The sequence below is a fragment of the Gossypium arboreum genome, chromosome 10 (genome assembly GCF_025698485.1).
Source record: "Gossypium arboreum isolate Shixiya-1 chromosome 10, ASM2569848v2, whole genome shotgun sequence".
In the NCBI taxonomy this organism is placed as follows: domain Eukaryota; kingdom Viridiplantae; phylum Streptophyta; class Magnoliopsida; order Malvales; family Malvaceae; genus Gossypium; species Gossypium arboreum.
The window spans coordinates 112,532,856-112,552,910 of record NC_069079.1 but is presented as its reverse complement, the minus strand read 5'-3'; the positions used below and the strand labels follow the sequence as shown (position 1 = coordinate 112,552,910).

Genomic DNA, 20,055 nt, shown 5'->3' with positions numbered 1-20,055 from the left:
CATTTGCTTTATGTGCAAAAATTATTGAGGATAATCTAGCATAAAGATAATGAATAATATTTGTTTATTTCCATAAACAATCAATTTGATGATTTGTTTATTTAATGAATATGTATAGAGATAATAAACAATTATGGGTCACATCTAAAGGTGTTTATAGGCCAAATTGAGTCGGGTTTAGGTTTAGTTTAAAAAATTAAGCTTGAGCCTGATTCGACTTGTAAAAAAATATATTTTATTATTTAAAAAATAAAAATATTTTTAATTAAATTTAATTATAAAATTTATAAATATTAATATAAAATACTTTTTATACTAGTAATATTTTAACAATCCATTTGTTAAATTTTATATCTCATTCATTTAGATAATGCCCATCAAGTTTGAAATGAATTAAATTTTTAATTATTTTTTATATAAAAATTTTTTAACCATTAAATATAACAATTAAAAATATTTTAAATTTATGTGATAGAGATATCAAATCAATTTAAAAATTTATATGTATGAAAAATAAAAATATCTTCATAAATTCAAAAGGTTAGATTATTAAAATATTTATAGTAATTAAATTCTTTTTTTATTATTTAAAAAATAAATTTTAATTAAATATTAACTCGATTGGTATAAATAAAATATTAAAAGCGAACTTATAAAACCTAAAAACCTAAAACCTAAGCTCGTTTCTTATTGGTCACAACCACGGTAAGCTCGTTTCTTATTGGTCTATCACTTGTTTCGGTGGCAGCATTACAGAATGGACCAGTCGTTTGTTCTCTCCTAACTCTCCTTTCGGCTCTTCTTTCGCCTTTTTCATTAACGTTGGAGAAAAACCCTAAAACAGAAGTTGGTTTTAGGAACAGAAAGACAGAAGCAATGAAAGGAGGGAGGAAGAATCTAAAGAGGGCGGCAAAAGACCAAATATTGAACCTTCAACATGGCCAAAGCGTTATGCAAGTGCTGTCTCTAAGGGGATCCAATCTCATTGAGGTACACTTTGTTATTTCACTTCTCAAATTTCCTCTTACTGTTAGTAGACTAATGTATCAAATTCCCAGTTAAAGTCTGGGTTTTCAATCAAATCCACTCTTATTTCTCTTTGATGAAACTATGTGACTTCGATTGCTATTCAAGGTAAAAGGTCATGTTCAGTCATTAAGAGAAATTATTTCCCTTTCTATTTTAATTTGATTATGAGTTCAGTACCCTACTGTGCCGAGAGAGCTCGGCACTCTCTCACATGCTGGGAGGGCCTGGGAATACCTGAATAGTCACACTGAAGAGTTTGCTTAGGGTTGAATTCGATCATGACCTATGACATATAGGGCATTTACGGTGCCGAGTGGTATATCAAATTTCTATATTCTATGATGCATTAATGCCATGTACTCTGCATCAGATTGCCATTGCATTCAGGTTTTCATTTGACTTGTTCTGATTGTTGCAACACTTTTTTTTTGGTCGTTTACCTTATGAAGGTAATAGATGCTCGAGGACAAAAATCACTAGCATTATTTCCAGCTAAGTTTCAGAAGAGCATGTGGATAAAACGAGGTTCGTTTTAAATAAATGTCACTTGACCATTGCTTTAATCAAAATTTTTTGAGTTTTGCTTCATTTGAATATGCAAAAACATCTACTGTCATTTTGGAATCTGCTATAAGTTGTTTTTTTTCTTTATTGATGTCATATTTCTCTGTGTTCCATAAATTCCTTGTCTGAACCATTCAGTTAATTGGTTGCCTGCCTGGCTTTGATATCCAAATCCAGCATTTTGATTGTGTAGTTTTTATATCCCCAATTTTTTTTCTTCTTTTCTCTCTTTAGATAGTTGTTCAAGCCTTGGAGTAAATCTTGGTTAGTTTTGCAGTGTAGAATGATTAATTTTATGTTAATGAATCGTTCTTTATGTGTATTTGATTGTTATTAATATGTCTTGGTTGCTTCTTCAATTTATAGGGAGTTTTGTTGTAGTTGATGAAAGTGGAAAGGAAAAGGCACTTGAGTCTGGTTGCAAGGTGGCATGCATTGTTTCTCAAGTTCTGTTTTATGACCAAGTTCGTGTGCTACAGAAATCTCCTGAATGGTGCGTTTGCGTTTCCATTAGCCTGCCATCATTTTGCGTCTTTCTTGTTTTAATTTTAATACTTGGGTTTCAGAAACTTGAACTTGATACAACACCTTAAGGTTTGATTGATGGGTGCTTCTTTTGCTTGAGTTGGTAAATACCAACTTCATTGAACTTCCCTTAGCTAATAATTTAGGGTGTCTATTGGCTGTGTTTGCAATTGCCTGGAGTCCCTTTGTCCTTTTCTTGTTAGATTACATTTTGTAATATTCCAGTTCATCTTCATTGTCCCATCATGTGCACTGGTTTCAGCAGACTATGTTTAATTTCCTGCATTCTGATTGTAGTGATGATGGGATAAAATAAATAAATAAAGATGACAGCACACTTATCTAAGGCAATTCCAACTGAATTCTTCTTTACATCTAGCATATTCATTCCCATCTGTTTTTCTACATCTTTTGTATATGTTAGTTACAACTTTTGGGCTTGTCATCCTAGTAAAATTTTATATAGCTTCTGGTTATGAATTGTCCATGTAAGAACTAAAGGTATGCAAGAAGGACTACCTATAAAATTTGAAGTTGCTAGAAATGACTTGTATGAACATGCTTGCATTTGCCACTCAACTGTCTTCGTTTGGTCCCAAATTCTCTAATCTTGAAATTTACTTTTTCTGTTGTACTTGATCCTATTCTTGCTTATATTTCCTACAGGCCTGAAATTTTCAAATCCTCAAATCTAGATGATTCAAATGAAAACGATGGAGGTGCCACCTCAGAAAGTTTGGAGAGAGATACCACGCCAATTGAAGTAAATGATGAGATTGAGTCAAGTGATGAGGATGGGCTTCCACCATTGGAAGCTAATTTGAACAGAATAAGGCCTTTTGAGTTGCAATCGGATAGAGAGTCCGACTCAGGATCTGATACAGATTGATTAATGATTGTAGCATACTATCTCATAAACCAATCGCACGATTTTCACAGTCAATCTCTTGAGTGAAAAAATACATTAAGTAGGCACAAGTAGTACCCACATCTTTTGTCTTTACAGATTTGTGCTAGCTTCTTCTATCTGAACTTTTTTTTTTTTTTTGTTTCCAGTGTATGTAAAAATCTTGTGTTAAAAGAAAAGGAAAAAGTTTCCTTCATTTTTGTTCAAAGTTGATTTTGTTAAAACAGGATTTATTCAATTTCTATGATTAATTCTACACTTTCCTATCATCTTTTCTTGCTTGCTTTGACTAAAAGAAAAAAGAATGGCAATGTATGATGATGATTGTGTAATAACAAGGAAACATCAAATACATTTTGTAAACAGTTTCTAATCATTTATACACTATACATGAATAAACAAATCAAGTAAATATCTCCACTATAAACTCCTATATGTAATCATTAAACAAATTAAACGGATGAATGCTAATATTTCCCACCCTTGCCAATATGCAAAATTAGTTACATTACTGTTTACTCAGCTATTCAATCTGAGTTCTTTTGCTAGAGAAGGATGGTCCAATGGCCCTTAGCACTTGGCTTAGAGAAGAATAGCCCATCAGTCGATGAAGTGGCGACCCTCCAGGTTTCGGTGGCAACCCTTCAATTTCTGACGATCCTCTCTTCGACCTGGAAGGCCCTGCTTTAGAAGAGCTACTGGACATATTTTTGAAATCAGCATTGCTGCCCTGAAGATGATGAAATTTTGTATGAGAAACAGGATCTCCATCTGTGGAGCAGCTTATGCAGAAAGAGTGTCCATAATCATCAGAGTAAGACATAGGATCCGCTTGCAAATTACCATGACTAGAAGATGCCAATCCCGAAATTCCTACATTAATCGCCTCACTGTGGTCTTCAACCTCACTCGGTGGAGGTGCTTCAGCAACCAGATCATAAGGCACTATATGAGTTCCTTCCTGAAGTGAAAGCTTAAGCACCTTTGAACAAGCACCACATCTTAGCCGATGGAATCTCCTTTTGAAAAGTAGAAAATCTGCAGGTAACTGCAACGGTGTGATGCAATAATAACACGTTAGGAAAGGTGCTCCACCTTCTGTGGGCCGGATATGTCGCCTAGCTGAATGATGTTTCTCCCTCAAATACCTCTTCATTTCATGATCTCTGTACCTCTGATCATCAGGTTGACTTTCATGGATCCAGTTAGAAAAATCAGATTCCAAATACCTTTGGGGGCTAGAGGGGCAAGATCTGAAGGAATTATAACAATTATGACTGCCATAGGCTCTACAAAATCCTCGGTTATGTGGGAAAACGGGAGGAGGCAACCGCTCTGAACGCTGGCAGGCTTGAGGATGGCAGCATAAACAAGTGTTATCGATGCCATGTCTAGTGTTTATTGCACCACCTGAAAAAGGTACATGCGAGAATCTACTTTGCTGGCTCCAACTGTTCCTCGGTCCATGTCTTCCATAGTAAGTAGGATAAAGAATCTCATCCTCCGGTCGCTCCTCCTGATGGTTATATGTAGAAAAATGCTCTTGCTTCCAAGGTACATGAGAGGAAGCATTTCCATTGGTCTTTTCATTCAGTTGGCATGTCTTGCTAATTTGATCCTGGAGTTCATACACCATTTTTAACAGTTTCATCTTTTCTTCTTTACCATACTCAGCCTTCTTGAATGGATGGAAGGCTGAATCAAAAGGGAACTCATCTCGCGATTCATGTGAAGGGCCAGCACTTTCATAGCCATGCAAGGGAACCCTTTGAGACAAAGGAATTTGGGATGGATATTGATCTCTCTCCAGTCTTGGCCAGTTCCTAGGTGGACGGTGATGCGTTACAGGTTCTAGTGGTTCATCTCGGTGCCACTTGCCGTATCTCCTCATCGCATAATGCTTCTTATTGGGAAAATCTGATGAAAGGTTAGCAGGCTTATAATTGTTCTCAAAGGAATGTAATTGCTGGTCAGGGAAGTGATCATCCATTCCATCATAAGAAGAGATACTGCCATCATAAGCATGGGAGCTTCTGATTGTCGTGGATTTCGACAAATATTCAATAGGACCACTAAACTCAGAACCAATACTGACAAAATCGACAGTTCCATAAGTATCCATAGACCTCACACTGTTAAACCGATGATGTTCACCTTTTGGAGAGCCTCCGGTGTTGGAATCAACCTTGTCATTAGTCTCTAATTGTGAATTTGCACCTTCTAACTGCAAGCTCATGTCATTTGCCTCTGCTTCTAAATTTGTTTCAGCTTCCAACACTAACTCTTCATTCTCATGATGAAGCTCAGCTGATAAAGAACCGTCAATTGAAACCCCTGGCAGTCGAACATCGCAATGTTCTAAAGATTCTGTCTGCAACAGTCCTGTTCCATTTTGCTGCCCTTCATTTGGTCCATTTTCATCAACCATATCACCATCACCATCTCTGGACGCAATTTGATCTGCCTCGTAGCTACCATTATGGCCTTCTACCGATAAGTTCTCACCGTGCTCCTTGCTATGAGAATCAATAGACCTACTTTCATCAACCATATCACCATCACCATCACCATCTCTGGAAGTATTTTGATCTTTCTCGTAGCGTCCATTACGTTGGCCTTCTACCGATAGCTTCTCACCGTGCTCCTTGCTACGAGAATCAGTAGATCTATTTTCATCGAGCATATCACCATCACTATCTCTGGATGCATTTTGTTCCTTCTCATAGCAACCATTACGTCGCCCTTCTACCAATAAGTGCTGATCTTGCTCCTCACTATGAGAGCCAGTAGATCTATTTTCATCAAGCATTTCACCATCACCATCACTATCTCTGGATGTATTTTGATCCTTCTCATAGCGACCTTCTACCGATACGTCCTCACCGTGCTCCTCACTATGAGAGCCGGTAGAAACATCCCGATTCCCTCCACTTTCTTGACTCCATCGACTCTCCAAAGGGGAAGGAACAACATCTTGCAGACCTGAGCCGCTAGATTCTCCGCGTTCCGACAACCGAACCGATTGATTCCCGACAGCTTCAGCTTCTTGCAAGACAGAGGTGGTTTTGGCAATGGCCTTTTTATTTTTAGCTGCAAAACATCAAGAAATGGACATAAGGAACTAAAAAGGAAGCCATTGTTTTCCCATTTTTACTTTGCAGGTCACAATAAAATCTACCAACAACATTCATCAACCATGGAAAAAGGATCAAAATCTTCAAAGACCAAATTAGTAATTTTGGTGATGCTTACCTACAAGAATTGCATCACAGCCTCCACACTTGTATATTGGAACATCAGGCACTTCTGGAAGAACCAAAAGGCATTTAGGACACCTAACAAATCGAACTTTAGGAGCTGTTTCAGTGGCCATACACAATTCCAAACCCAATATTATTATTTATTATTATTCTTCTCAGATCTCTCAACTCAACCAATATGAATTTGGTGATTGAATTACTCAAAATAAACAGAAACAACAGACAGCATGTGGAGCATAATTGAAACAGGTTGGAATATAGGAAAGAGATAACAAGAGAAGAGAAGAACTGTTAGAAATATGGAGTTTGTCTTGCTTGTGATCTTTAATGAAGGTTTTTTTTTATATTTATTTTGATGGATTATTATTAATAATAACAACAAGTCAAGGGTTGACTTCCAAAACCCAAAGAGGTCATATCTTTTTTCCTTCTTTTTTTATTGCTCCACATTGTGCGTCGGAAACTGAATATTGTGTGATGACCTGGTATGCCACATGTCTTTACTTTGGTATTTTTTGAAGGGTACAGTTAAAGTTACTGCCAACAGACACGCTATAACTATTTCATTTTATTCTTTTTGGCTTTATTAGTAAATTAACCCCAAAACTATACTCAATTCTTAAATTGGTTCTTAATTTTTTTTTCAAAATTGGTGTTTACACTATTAATTTTGTCTTAATGATAACAAAGGTTAAACTACAAAAATAGTCACTTTTGTTTACCCCGGATTACATTTTAGTAACTTATGTTTGAAATGTTATGTTTTACCACTTATGTCATCGTTTTATTATGAATTAGTCACTTTGCCATTAAACTCCACTATCTCCCTAACGGTAATCTTACATGGCAGTCCAAATGGGTTTTAAATGCCAACTTAGATATCTAATTAGGATAAAAATAGTTTTTTCAGTCAAAATAGAAAAGAAAATTAAAAGAAAAAGAGACAAACGATTTTTCTTTTTTAGTTCAAAGTGTAATTAATTTAAATTTTTTAATTAATTAATTTTATTTAATTAAAAATCTATTCTCGTCCTAGTTGGACATCTAAGTCGGTATTTAAAACTCATTTGGACTGTTACGTAAAATTTCTGTTAGGGAGATAACGGAACGTAAAGATAGAATGACCATTTTATAACAAAATTATAATATAAATGACTAAAACGTAATATTTAAAACATAAATAACAAAATATAATTTAAGATAAATAAAATGACTATTTTTATAATTTACCGTTAAAAAATAACATCATCCCAATAAAAATATTACGCGTGATGATTTTTTTAAAAATAAAGACAAGGGAAGAGGTGTGTCTGAATTGTAAACTTAAAGTAATAGGAATATAACCAAGTCAACTCCTATATTTACAGCTTCGTTTTTAAATAAAACAAACAAGTCTTTGTAAGATTTGTTACTTGACTTGTCTGCCAAGCCGATTCTTGAAAATGAATATGAAATTGCCAAAAGAAAAAGTCTTGCTTTTCCCTTTTTTGTTTATTTCCCAAGTAACTTTTTGTCAATTTTTTTGCTATTAGTCCCTTTACTATGTTTAAGTTATGGATTTAGTCCATATGCTTTAATTTGGTCAATTTTAATATTTGTACTGTCTGAGTTTTGAAATTTTAGTTCTAATCAAAATGTTAAATATTAAATCCATCAGGCCAAACTCTTTTCTTTGTCCCTCACTATTGTGAGCGGATCTAAGGGGGGCTGACAGGGGCCCCAACACTCTTTAAAATAATTTTTTTTATCTAGGACTTTTATAATTTATAAGAATTTAAATTAATAAGAGCAAAATTGCATTCCCCAAATCATAAAAATTTGATTTATCCTTTAAAATTATAAAGATATAAGCTATTAAAATGACAAAATTATATTTTTACTATTATAAAAATATATGATTTAATTCCGACCCCAAAAATTTTTTTTGACTTTGCCTGCCCCCTAAATCATATTTTTTAATCCACCACTGCTTACTACGTGGAAGTTGTGAATTTAGTATTTATTCTCCAATTTGATCACCTTAAATCTTTTTTAAATTTTAAAATTTCAATCTCAACTCAATCGATAAGCCATTATATATTTTATTAAAATAATATGTTTTTTTATATTATATGAAAATAGAAAGTTAAAATGGCATTAAGCATGTAATAATATATTTTATGCATAAGACTTTGAAAACATCTGAGTTTAACTTAATAAATTTAACGGCTATCATTCGGGTTAAGACTAAAATTTTAAAATTTAAAAAGTACAAAGACTAACGATAACCAAATTAGAGTATATGAACTAAATCCATAATTCCGCATAATATAGGGACTATTAGTAGAATTCAACCTAATTTTTCCATGTATCTTTTATCCAAATTATATTTATTCCAAAAAAAAAACCAACATAGATTGAAGGGTTTGATTTGATCAAAATCATATATAATAATATGATAACAAATCTGAAATCCAAATTAAAGAATTAAGATGGATAATGTATCCTACAATTAATAATAATAATAATAATACATGCATGGTTACATACAAAGGTTGATTAATTTTATCAATATTTCAAATAGAAAATAAAGAAATGTAGCACAGGCAGCCCTACCTGCTTATTGGTTCCAACATCCAGGTAGATTCCATCTTCCATGACCCAGAATGAACTAGGAATAGGATCCAATTTCGGTTTTCAAATTATTTTTAATTTTGAAAGAAGTTTCTTTCAGTTTCATTGGGATTCAAGATAGGAAGAAGAAGAAGAAGAAGTAGTCAACTGTATGGGATGGAAAAGTCAAATGTTTGATTGATTAAGAGACCGACAGTGCATACACAGCTGTAATAAAGAACAAGTCTTTGCTTTTGCCTTTGATGACCGGCAATAGCAATAGCAACAGCAAGTTAAGATATAATTGCTTTGCAATCTCCAACATTAAATGTCAATAGCTATTTTGATGCGACTATTCCACCACTAATACCCTGCAACGCCTTTTCATGCACATCACTTTAACCTCATTTCAAGCCATACATTTGTTTGGGTTCCGAGTTTGTTGGTATCACCTTCAGGGTTCAAATATTGTTTACTTTTTTACACCCTTTTTAATATAAAATTTGTATGCTTATGCTTGTTCCGGTGTCAAAAAATACCTGCCTACCTCACCTTTTACCTTAAGTGAGAAATATGCCTAGTTGACCATGAGAATTACTAAATTATGTCACTTGAAATAGAATAATTTATACACTATGGAGTGGAGGTGAAAAGAATCATTCAACACCCCTCCTGCAAAGCTAAAAAATATACCATGACCATGTCCAAACCGAGACAGAGGCAGAGACACAGAAAGGGACAAGCAACCATTGAAATTCCAGAATGTAATAAAATATGACAGGTTTGAACATGCAAATGGTGTGGTAATTGCAGTCACGTTAATTCAAATACACCATGTGTGCACTTTCCCATTTCCCATGAATTCTGCCAACTATAATTTTTTTTTTCATTAATAGAAACAGAAATCATCACGGGACCATCTAACAACTACTCAACAGAGTTGGAATTTAAGATGTCAGCATTTCCAGCATGGCATTCATACATAGGGTACAGACAAGAGTAATGTTTCTTACAAAAATACGCTTAAACGGCTTTGAATTTCTGAGCAAAATAGTCTGCAACCTACAAATTGAATTAATCCACATTCACAACTCCCACTGTACAAATAGAATATGCAAGTTAACGAAGGAATATATAGACATGGTGAATGGAATTGGCCACATATAAAGTTTACCACCTCACAGGAACATTAGACACCTTTGTGTGTATTATCTATCCTCTTTTTAGTGGAGAGAGATGTTATTACAGAGCTCAATCAGTAAGTTCAAACTAAATGCAGGATAACTCACTCTTACTACAACTGTATTAGTTGGACCAGCAAAGCTTACTCCGGTTCCAGTAACATATCCTAAAAGCATACTATGAAAGGATGGCTATCTTAAATAAGGTTCAGCATTGAATAGATTGCAAAATTCAGGTTTGTCTGATTGTCTCTGCCAGAAGTAACCTGTGGAGATGGGGCCTTTGAACTCTATTGCGCGAAATGCACACTCGGGCGAATCTTTCACAGTCCGCATGCTCAAACTCACCTGGAGAGAAAGCAACAGTAGGAAGCAAGGTAACCCTCAAAATAAAAACTAATGTTTCCTTGCATGTGCTATCCAAGAGAGTCGATACAAATATCTATTCAGAAATGCCTGCTTAAGGAGTCATTGGATGAGAAGGCATAGTAACATGATAAATATCATCAAAGATAGAAATAATGTTCTAAACATGGTAAGACGAACACTACAAATGCTGAAAACCATGTCATGTTATGCACAGTATGTCAATTGTACAATTTATTTGTTTCACTGGGGCATTTGAGTACAAGGAAGTTGATTTGGAAAAAGCAATGGCCACAATCAGTATAATGAAGGGCATTCCTCATAAAATCAAGTAATATCCGGCATTGTTAAAGCCTCAAGCAAACTTTCGGAAACTTCAGTAAACAAAAGCAAGAAAGAAGAACAAAATATGGCTAGCCATCATTGATTGCCATCTTTTTCAAGCTTTTCAATTTCTTCACGGCGCTTTCTTTCGGCCTCTTGAAGTTCTCGCTCAGCATCCTCCTCCTCCTCAATTTGGTCAAGATCATCAAATTCCTTGGTTGCAGCCATTGCTTTCACTACCGGATCTCTCAGCATGGAGATCAATCCACCACCAACCTTGTACTCTTTTTCATCTCCAATCAGGAATAGCCGCTGATCAGGTCCTGATGCCATTGGAATGTCTACTGCTAATAGCTTCATATCATACTGCAAACAAGAATAACAAATGCTCTGATATACAGGAATGGGCTAAAATACTAAGAAAACCTCATGCTATTTCACTTTCTTAAACAATCCTATGCTTTTATACCATTCAATTAAGCCTTTATCCTTTGATTTGAACCCAAATAGGTCCTTTATCCTATTCAATTCAGGGCTTCTTTATTATGTTAGTCACAGGGATATATCATAACTACCACTATAATAGCATATAAGCATTCTGTACTCTTCCATTTTATTCCTGTTCTTTTGTGTGTGTCTGTGTTTGTGTGTGTGTGTATTTGGGCTGGCGGGGAATGCTAAGGTACATGCCACAAGGAAACAAAAGGGAGCCAGGGTACGATACAAGAAAGATTTTATATGTTTCCTAGAAATGTTAAGACGTTAAATATTTCATTTACTGAAGAATGACAGAGAGAAACCACTTCACCAGCACCCTCTCTATCATTAATCAGTAGAAAAAGAAAAGGTTCCCCCTAACTATTTACAAACACACCTGGACTAAATCTTTGGAAGACATGCAGACAGATGCTCTCTATTCAAAGAAGAAGAAGACATGAAAAATTATTTTAGGGTCTAAGTCAGTGTGACCTTCAAGGAAAATTCACAAGTAAAGTCACATGCTTAAAATGCGGTACTAGCTATAAATGGAAGTTTTGCTATCTATCTCATTGTTGGATAACCATACAAGGTGCTTTCTCTACCATATGAGGGTTTAATAAAAATTGGTAAATTACACTTTGATCATCCAAACAGCTTTAGAAATCTATACTTAACATTCTGTAGTTATATAGAGAAGGGCTTAACAGTTGATTTTAATGAAATGACCAAATAACATCTATAAGTATATGAGCTACATAAAAACCTTAGCCATGAATTGATTAATATGACCGTAGTTCAAAGCTGTTGTCATTTCAAAAAGAAAAAAAGTAAAAACGTTGCAAACTACATAGTTTTGCACATCATCTCTTGAACCAAAGGGAAAAGGAGAGTGGTTTTTGCCCACAGTGCAAGGATTCATGTGTAGTTTACTCAAGAAAGTAGAAATGGGTAGGAAGTTAGAAGCAAACCTCGCCCTTTTTCTTCTTGACTTCAACACTCACAAGACCCTTTTTCTCAGAACCTTGGACGGGGAAGATAAGAAAACACCGCTTTCTCCTAAATTTTGGTTTGAAATTCTTCAGTGTAAGTCCACCACCAGACATTACATAAGCTCTTAAATCAGTTCCTGCAAGTGGTGCACCCATAACCTCAAGAATCCCAGGAGCTGTGTTAAGCCTCCTCATGGCAATTCTATAGACTCTGTCAGGATTTATTGTTAATCTTGAGCGAACATACAAGCCCTGAAGATAATGAATAAGCACGAAGTGCAAACAGTTAAGATACTGTCATTTTCCAATAAAAATGGCAGAACCATCCATCCAGGCAAGAAGCAAAATAGTCGTACTTATGAAATCGAGAACCAAACATGGGTGTTTAAGAGAAGCAATGTTCACTTTTATTGGAGTATAGAAACACATTAGTCAACAAAGAAAAGTAAAAACCAAGTATTCAATAAGATGACGGACAATGAATTAAAGTCAGCTCAACGGCTAGAGCTTTATTATATTTTGTTATCCAAGAACATTCACCCTTTAAGCGCAGATTCATGCTATTATTGCTAATTTACAGTATAATAGAATACTAACTCCAAAACCAGAGAATCTGATCTGAAGTTGTAAAACTCTACTTTTAGTAAATCAAAGTAAATAATTTACCCAAACTTCTTGAATCAAAATTGGTATATAAAAAGAGTTAATAGGCAGTCACTGACAAATGCATGAACAACTCGCAATTAGCAACATACATTAAGCGTATGCAGAATGCAGAAATATCCCATTTATGGTGTCAATGGTTCAACCTCAATCAATCCAAAACCCAAAGGACAATGCTAACTGATCACAAAATATAGCAACTTACAGCGAAAGAAACAATTGCAGTGGAAAGAGCAAGGAAGCCATACTTGGCCATTCCTTCAGAGAGGCCAACAAAAGTGTTGGCAATGCCAAACATAATCCTCCAAAGCAAAGCACAGAGTAGAAATCCTCCAACACCAAATAGAAACAAGTAATTCCTCTTGAAAAAAGCATCGAAATGCAAAGCAACAGCCTCCCGGTACCTAGACAAAGCGGAAGCGAAGACATTGGCCGGCTTCTGAAGAAGGTTTTTGGCGAAATGGGCATCGAATTTGGGAGCAGAATTGGAGGATTTAAAGGAAAAGAACCTAAACCCAGAAGGGGAAAAGGGATGATTGGGCTTAGCAATGTAAAGGTTAGAGAAAGGGGTAGTGCGAGAGTGGGGGTGGGGAGAGCGAGAAAGGAAGTGGGAAAGAGCGGAATTTGAGGAAGTGGGATTTGAAGGGAGTTGGTGGTGGTGGTGGGAGGAGGAGAAGGGGTTGACTTGAAGACGTTTGAAGTGAAGCTTGAGGAAAGCAGCGACAATTCTTGAAGAAGATGATGATGATGATGACGACGAAGAAGAAGAAGAGAGCTTCAACATTTTTGGGGTCAGAATGTTTTAGATTCTAAGGACGCACAAACTCAGTCGACGATCAAAAACAAAATAAGCTTCCTTCACCGATTCGATTATCAAAAACTGGGAAACGGAGAACAGTAGACCAGCATGGTTGAAAAAACCTGGACCTGATGGTTCAATCAGGTGAACCAAAATCTGAACGGTTCAATTGTTTATGTTAGGTTTGAAAAATGAGAGATTGGACCAAAATATGGACTAAAAAGCTAACGAGGTTTTGGTGTATACTTGTTTACGAGTTGGGTTATTCATTCTAAAATTAGAAATATTTGAATAATAATATTAGGTTTTAAAAATAGATTTAAATAAAAAATTAGATTCGTTTAAAATATAGATCGATTTTGATTTGAATACTTAAGGCTTAAATTTAGTCCGCCCGACTTATTTTTAAGTTTATATTCTTTATATTATGTTATTTTTATATATTATGTAATTTAGAACACATTAAATAAATAAACCTATACTAAATATATAATATTACTCTAATATAAATATTAAAATAATGTTATGATAACTCTATAAAAATTTCAAGAAATAAAAATATATAAAATTATTAAATATTAATATAATATAATATAAATATTTTAAAAAAATTAAAAAATAATATAGTTGAGCCTACAATAAGCTTAAGTTAGTCTTCTGCAAATATAGTTGAGTTTGGACAATTTTAAGCTCATATTTTGGACTGGACCAAACTTAAATAAATATAAAATATGTTAATATCATGCTTAGGTCTGACTTAACCTATGAACATCTCTACTTAGGTGTTATAAGTTGTTTTCATAATATTTTAGCATTTAAATACTTTTTATTATATTTTATTTCAATTTCATGTAAATTTTATCACGTTCTAGACTTAATTTGGACTTATTTGTTATTTCCCTTTTACTATTATAGCTACGTGATAAAGAACTAAAGACTTGGAAAATAAGATAAAAAGGGTGGAGAAAAGCCTTCCACTTAGCTAAATCTAATTTAGTGTGGTGAAATATGCTCTTTAATTCAGAACTCTTAGAGTGAGTTTGGATAGGCAGTGCTTTTATTTGTAGTTAGTGTAAAAATAGCGGTAGCGGTGAAGTTAAATACTATAACGATACTATAGCGTGAGACAAAAAGTAAGTTAAACGTGCCACACCGCCGCCCCAAACGAAGCTTTAGTAACAAATAGTTCACTTCACTGCAAATGTTGTGTGCGGTGAAGTGGTGCGGAAAAAACCTTAAAAATAAAGGTAACAAAATTTAAGAAGAAAAAGAAAAGAAAAGAACGAAATATCACTTGGAAATTAAATAAAACTAACACACCAAAAGGAATCTTCAAACTTGTAAAGATAAAGGAAAAAAAATTAAAGAGCTAGACATTAATTATTTGACCATTTTCAATTTAGATTATTTCTTTTATTTTTTTAATGTAAATTTGTTTTAAATATTTTTTGCGTTGTTTAATTAAATTCTATTTTCTTCAAACGATGATGAATCTTATTTATTAGTTAATTTATTTATTTTCTCTTCAATTGTTTTGATCCTCGTTAATTATTTATCCAACCCTGTGTTTATTTAATCAATTTGATGACCTTAATTTGTTTTGGAAGAAAAAGTTTAAGTTAAGCTCTAGACTAAATAAATTAAGATTAACTTAATTCGGATGAGATCTAGACTGAATAAATTAATGTTAACTTTAGTAATACTAATGAATAAAGTAATTTGCAACGAAGATAGGAATATAACTAGTGAGGAAGGTGGATTGACTTTGTTAGATACTGAAAAAACCTAGTTAATGCCATTAAATTTTGAGATAATATTTACATAGATTGAATTAATTAAAGTGGGTGAAATTAGAAATTCAAATCTTTAAAATTGATTGAGAAAATCTTCATAATTTACTTACTTTAATTTTAATAGTAATTAAAATTTATTTTATTAATCTAGATTAGTTAAAATTAAATAACTGATACTTAATGGCGTGAGAACAAACTCTTCTCATAACTTTATTACATGATTCGCACGTACAATTATGTTACAAATTTCACCCATCAACTTCAATAAGTCCCAAATACCGTCGACGGACCTTCTCACTAAACAGACTCATAGACCTCCTCAATCAACAAGCTCCCGGAGTTCACTTTATAATCTCTCCTCATTTGGGGGCAATTGTTACACTACCATCGTGAGCCTTCCACGTACCCTTTCCAAGCGAATCTTGCACTGGGCGGACCTTCAACAAGTAACTCTACAGTGAACCTAGAAGACCTTCATGCCGAGCTATCTTCATCAAGAGCATGTGGAACATTGAGCTCATTAATTGCTTGACCGACCTAAAACGTCAGATGGACAATCGATGCCCCTTTAAGAAGACAAGATGTAACTTTACCGCCACTAGAATCACAAGACCTATCACCGGATACACTCTTTCCTCCCAATCCACTCTTTATCAACCATTCTCTCCACCTTTCCCCTACCACCCAACACTACAGCTCTTTGCCCTGCCAAGGTGAACCGCCACCTTCGCCACCCTCCATCCTTGCTGATTCATCACGTCAAGAAACTCAAACGTCTTTATACTCCTAAAACTTAAATATTCATACAGACTAATTTATATATTAAAAGTGTATCGGATAGTAATAGGCACAAAAATAATGGAGGGAAGCGAAAAGATGGAAGGGCAAAATGCATTAGAACCACAGTAAATGAATGAGATGAAATGAAAGACAATAAACACTAGGCTTCTCAGGGAAACAACAAACTGCAATTCCATTAAGCTCTCAATGCCACCAATTCAAAATGCCAAATATTTTGAACCTACACAAATTTGCTCAACTCAAAAACAACCCAACTATGATAATAAACTAATAAAACAGGTCCATCTTAAGCTTCAAAATTTTCTAGATAGAGACTCAAAAGAGTCGATCTAAGCTGTTGCATGTAGTAAAGCTCTTCCAGGTTGACGATTAGCCAAAGGTCCATGACATCGAAGAAGCTGCACATTATAAATCACAAAGTTCCACTTTAGAAAGCCAAAAACAACACAAGGAGTCCCAAATCAATGACTAAGTTCGATCAAAAGCAAATATCATTTCAAAAGAGTGTCTAAGGAAATATATATACACACACAGATACATGAAGAGAAAGAAGCTACCACCAAAATAAGTTCACAACTTTGCGATGCACATTCTTCCTAAGAGCTACAAATAGCCATAATGTATTGAATAGATACAAGAGAACAAAGCATTTGTTTCAAAGAGATAATATATTCGACTATATCTTTAGTTTTCTTAGTATTACCTTTGCATTGACACCATCTGGCACAATCCTGTTCTCAGACTTCCACTTCAGATAATCAGCACGGCTATACTTGGTAAATCCCCTCACAATGACGACAACAATAACAATGAAATTATAATAATATAATAAACCTTATTTTGAGAACACAGGCGACTTATTGTGCATGTGTCATGTAAGTCAATTACAACAAGAAAAATTTAGAGCAAAAACCAGACCTTTTGTTCCGTAATACACATTTATGCTTTCACAAGCAAAGATTAAAGGCAATTTACATTTCATGTAAGCCACAAACCTTTGATTTCATTAAATTATACAACTTGAACTTTTATTATCAAAAGATTAGGTCACTTATACTACCTCTATTAAATAGTTTTATTGTAAAACCTGTCTTAGCATGCATACTTGTTTTATTTTCAAAACAGAATTAATTTCGGGACTGTATGCTGATTAACGTACATACAATGAGCTAACTTTTCCATTATAATTACTTAACAAAGTTAGCATAAGCTACCTAATTTGTTAATAATAGAAGTTTCGTAGTGTAATTTAATGAAATTAAAGGTTTTGACCTAAATGAAAATCCAGGCTAAATTAAATGGTCTAGAATGTAAATTACAGCAGAGATTAATGATATCTATGATCCTCTAGTATAGATCGAGGAGTTTCAGAATTCATTCAATTTCTAAGAAACGAACTTCCTGCTAACGATAATCTTTTGACGACCTGGAAACTTGAATTTTGCACGGCGGAGCGCCTCCTGCGCATGGTGGCTGTTGCTGTCCTTGCAACGAGCCGAAAGCAGGACCTGACCAATGTTAACCCTAGCACATGTTCCTTGAGGTTTCCCAAAAGCACCCCTCATTCCAGTCTGAAGCCTGTCAGCTCCAGCACATGAAAGCATCTTGTTGATTCGAAGAACATGGAAGGGATGAACTCTCACTCTCAAATGGAAAGCATCTTTCCCAGCATACTTGGCCATGTACTTGTTGCAGGCAATTCGGGCAGCCTCCAATGCCTCACTCGAGACATTCTCCTTCTCCCAACTGACTAGATGGACGCAGAAAGGGAACTCATCAACACCTTTTTTCTTCATCCCAACATCATAAATTCTGATCTTAGGATTTGGGACACTACGACAGTATCGAGATTTGGGGTATGGCTTGTTCTTGATTTGCCGATTACACCTTGCCGGTCCTAAAGGAAAGAATTTTAGAAAACCAGCACAGTTTAGTAAAGTTAGGATGAATGTGGTGAATAATACCAAACAAAGAAGAAAAGGTGAAAAAATTATTAGATCATTATGCCATTTAACTCCACAAGCTGAATTAAAAAAATAAATAAATAACTATCCAGATATCCTTAAACTATATTTAAAAAATAAAAACTGAAAAAAGAAAAAACATAAGTAAATCCATTGCCAGTAACCTCACAAGAAAGTCTAAATGAGAAAACATTAAACAGATCTAATGGGTACAAACTATTTCCACATTCCAAAAAAAATGAGCTTTCTCTATATAAGATCGAAATATAGTGTTTTAAATGTAAATGTAAAGTGTACACATTAATTGAGGGAAAAAAAGATAAAATACTAGAAAAATGAAAGCAAAACAGAATTCTAAGGATATTAGAGAACAATTAATATAAGAATAATTATGGCAGTAAAGAATTCAAAGAAGAATTCTAATAGAATGCAAGTAAGCAAGCAAGATAACGAAGTTACTCACTCCTTCCCATGTCGTCGTGTCGTGCTCAGATGAGATTTGAGAGCACAAAATCCCAAACCCTGATTTTGTGCCCTTCTTCATTTTATATCATCCGTTGCCTCATACAACATCAGTCACAGCACAAGCAAAGCAGTCCGCATCTGCTTCGAATTTCTCATGCACCGAACACTATTTTTATTTAATTTCTATTTAATTTTAATTTTCTATGATGACTTAAAAGTTCCATATAAAATTACTTTTAAAACCATAAAATATTGAATATTTTTATTTACTTGAATTTTTTTAAAAGTATTCATAAAATTTAGAAACTTTTCAAATAATATTTGAAAAAAGCATAAAATAAAAATCATTCTATCAAAATGAATTTTAAAATCAAAATTTAAAATCAATATAAAACCGAAAATTAAATTAAATAAAATTATGTTTGAAAATTTTTACTTTTGATATTGTTTGTGCTAGGTGGAGGAAAAAATCAAAACCAAATTAAATAGATGATTTTTGGAATATAAATATAAAATTGTGGTTAATCAAATTAAATTAAATTGAAATCTAATTATTTATTTAATTTGTAATTAATTTTAGTTTTATAATGTAAAAAGTTATATATTTAAAATGTTTAAAATTATTATATAAAATAAATTCCAAAAATACTATATAAAATTTATTGATTATTTTTTATTTAACAAATTAATTTTTTTTTAAATTATGAACAACAGTTGGAACATTACCGAATAATGCCTAAATGCTATTAAATAAAGTCTAAAATTCAAAATTAAGATAGAATATCAAGAATCAAATTAGAATATCATGGATTGTTCAAAAAATTCTAAAAAATTTGACCAAATCGAACATAATTCACTCTTAATTCTTGTTATACAATTCACTTGGTTTTCATCACAACCTCTTCCCAAGAATAAAAAATTAGTATCATACTGATGAGTGAACTTAAAATAAATTCATTTGATCATTCAATAACATCAATTGAATTGAAAATTAGAAAAACGACCAAATTTGGTAAAATATAAAAAAATTTAAAAGCGAATTTCTCTTATTATTTTTGGATTTTTATTATATATTGTTTCACTTTTATCTTTGGTTTTCCTAAATATAATTTTCCTTGGTCAAAATATGGTTTTTGTCACTTTAATATATTCAAATTTGAGTTTAATCTCTACACTTTAACTTCGCATAATATGGTCTCTCTAATTTTTAGTGTCATTAATTAGCTCAAATAGCTAATTATTTTAGCTAAAATATTGACGTGAATCAATTTTCAAAAGCCTAACATGGAGATTTCCTTGTATGATTGAATTCTCTCTTGGAATGAAACATTTTAGTAATATGGTTGACTATTA

At 33.6% G+C, this 20,055-nt stretch overlaps 4 protein-coding genes across 4 annotated transcripts; 1 reads left to right on the top strand and 3 right to left on the bottom strand.

Moving 5' to 3' along the window:
- Nucleotides 1–688: 688 nt before the first annotated feature.
- LOC108487496 (uncharacterized) lies at nucleotides 689–3,233 on the top strand. Its single transcript, XM_017791852.2, has 4 exons — nucleotides 689–990; nucleotides 1,479–1,554; nucleotides 1,960–2,086; nucleotides 2,785–3,233. Exons 1-4 carry the CDS (start codon nucleotides 877–879, stop codon nucleotides 3,005–3,007), a joined length of 540 nt encoding a protein of 179 aa, XP_017647341.1. The 5' UTR covers nucleotides 689–876; the 3' UTR covers nucleotides 3,008–3,233.
- A 105-nt stretch (nucleotides 3,234–3,338) lies between these two features.
- On the bottom strand, nucleotides 3,339–6,630 carry LOC108489026 (uncharacterized). Its single transcript, XM_017793261.2, has 2 exons — nucleotides 6,278–6,630; nucleotides 3,339–6,115 (listed from the first exon to the last, which is right to left on the bottom strand). The coding sequence occupies exons 1-2, from the start codon at nucleotides 6,396–6,398 to the stop codon at nucleotides 3,549–3,551; spliced, it is 2,688 nt and encodes an 895-aa protein (XP_017648750.1). The 5' UTR covers nucleotides 6,399–6,630; the 3' UTR covers nucleotides 3,339–3,548.
- A 4,001-nt stretch (nucleotides 6,631–10,631) lies between these two features.
- Nucleotides 10,632–13,895, bottom strand: LOC108487015 (uncharacterized). Its single transcript, XM_017791215.2, has 3 exons — nucleotides 13,086–13,895; nucleotides 12,197–12,469; nucleotides 10,632–11,114 (listed from the first exon to the last, which is right to left on the bottom strand). Exons 1-3 carry the CDS (start codon nucleotides 13,662–13,664, stop codon nucleotides 10,845–10,847), a joined length of 1,122 nt encoding a protein of 373 aa, XP_017646704.1. The 5' UTR covers nucleotides 13,665–13,895; the 3' UTR covers nucleotides 10,632–10,844.
- A 2,523-nt stretch (nucleotides 13,896–16,418) lies between these two features.
- On the bottom strand, nucleotides 16,419–18,913 carry LOC108487370 (60S ribosomal protein L10-like). Its single transcript, XM_017791691.2, has 4 exons — nucleotides 18,701–18,913; nucleotides 17,670–18,170; nucleotides 16,977–17,059; nucleotides 16,419–16,671 (listed from the first exon to the last, which is right to left on the bottom strand). The coding sequence occupies exons 1-4, from the start codon at nucleotides 18,708–18,710 to the stop codon at nucleotides 16,603–16,605; spliced, it is 663 nt and encodes a 220-aa protein (XP_017647180.1). The 5' UTR covers nucleotides 18,711–18,913; the 3' UTR covers nucleotides 16,419–16,602.
- Nucleotides 18,914–20,055: the final 1,142 nt, after the last annotated feature.

Excerpts from the sequence above, each read along its gene's own strand:
- LOC108487496 (XM_017791852.2), top strand. The coding sequence starts at position 877 with ATGAAAGGAGGGAGGAAGAATCTAAAGAGGGCGGCAAAAGACCAAATA. Across the intron at positions 1,555-1,959 it reads GAGCATGTGGATAAAACGAG|GGAGTTTTGTTGTAGTTGAT; the intron begins GTTCGTTTTAAA and ends TTCAATTTATAG. Across the intron at positions 2,087-2,784 it reads CTACAGAAATCTCCTGAATG|GCCTGAAATTTTCAAATCCT; the intron begins GTGCGTTTGCGT and ends TATTTCCTACAG.
- LOC108489026 (XM_017793261.2), bottom strand. The coding sequence starts at position 6,398 with ATGGCCACTGAAACAGCTCCTAAAGTTCGATTTGTTAGGTGTCCTAAA. Across the intron at positions 6,116-6,277 it reads CTGTGATGCAATTCTTGTAG|CTAAAAATAAAAAGGCCATT; the intron begins GTAAGCATCACC and ends GATGTTTTGCAG.
- LOC108487015 (XM_017791215.2), bottom strand. The coding sequence starts at position 13,664 with ATGTTGAAGCTCTCTTCTTCTTCTTCGTCGTCATCATCATCATCATCT. Across the intron at positions 12,470-13,085 it reads CTGCAATTGTTTCTTTCGCT|GGCTTGTATGTTCGCTCAAG; the intron begins GTAAGTTGCTAT and ends CATTATCTTCAG. Across the intron at positions 11,115-12,196 it reads TCAAGAAGAAAAAGGGCGAG|TATGATATGAAGCTATTAGC; the intron begins GTTTGCTTCTAA and ends TCTTGTTTGCAG.
- LOC108487370 (XM_017791691.2), bottom strand. Across the intron at positions 17,060-17,669 it reads GATTATCGTTAGCAGGAAGT|GGGGATTTACCAAGTATAGC; the intron begins TCGTTTCTTAGA and ends TCGTCATTGTGA. Across the intron at positions 16,672-16,976 it reads CAGATGGTGTCAATGCAAAG|CTTCTTCGATGTCATGGACC; the intron begins GTAATACTAAGA and ends TATAATGTGCAG.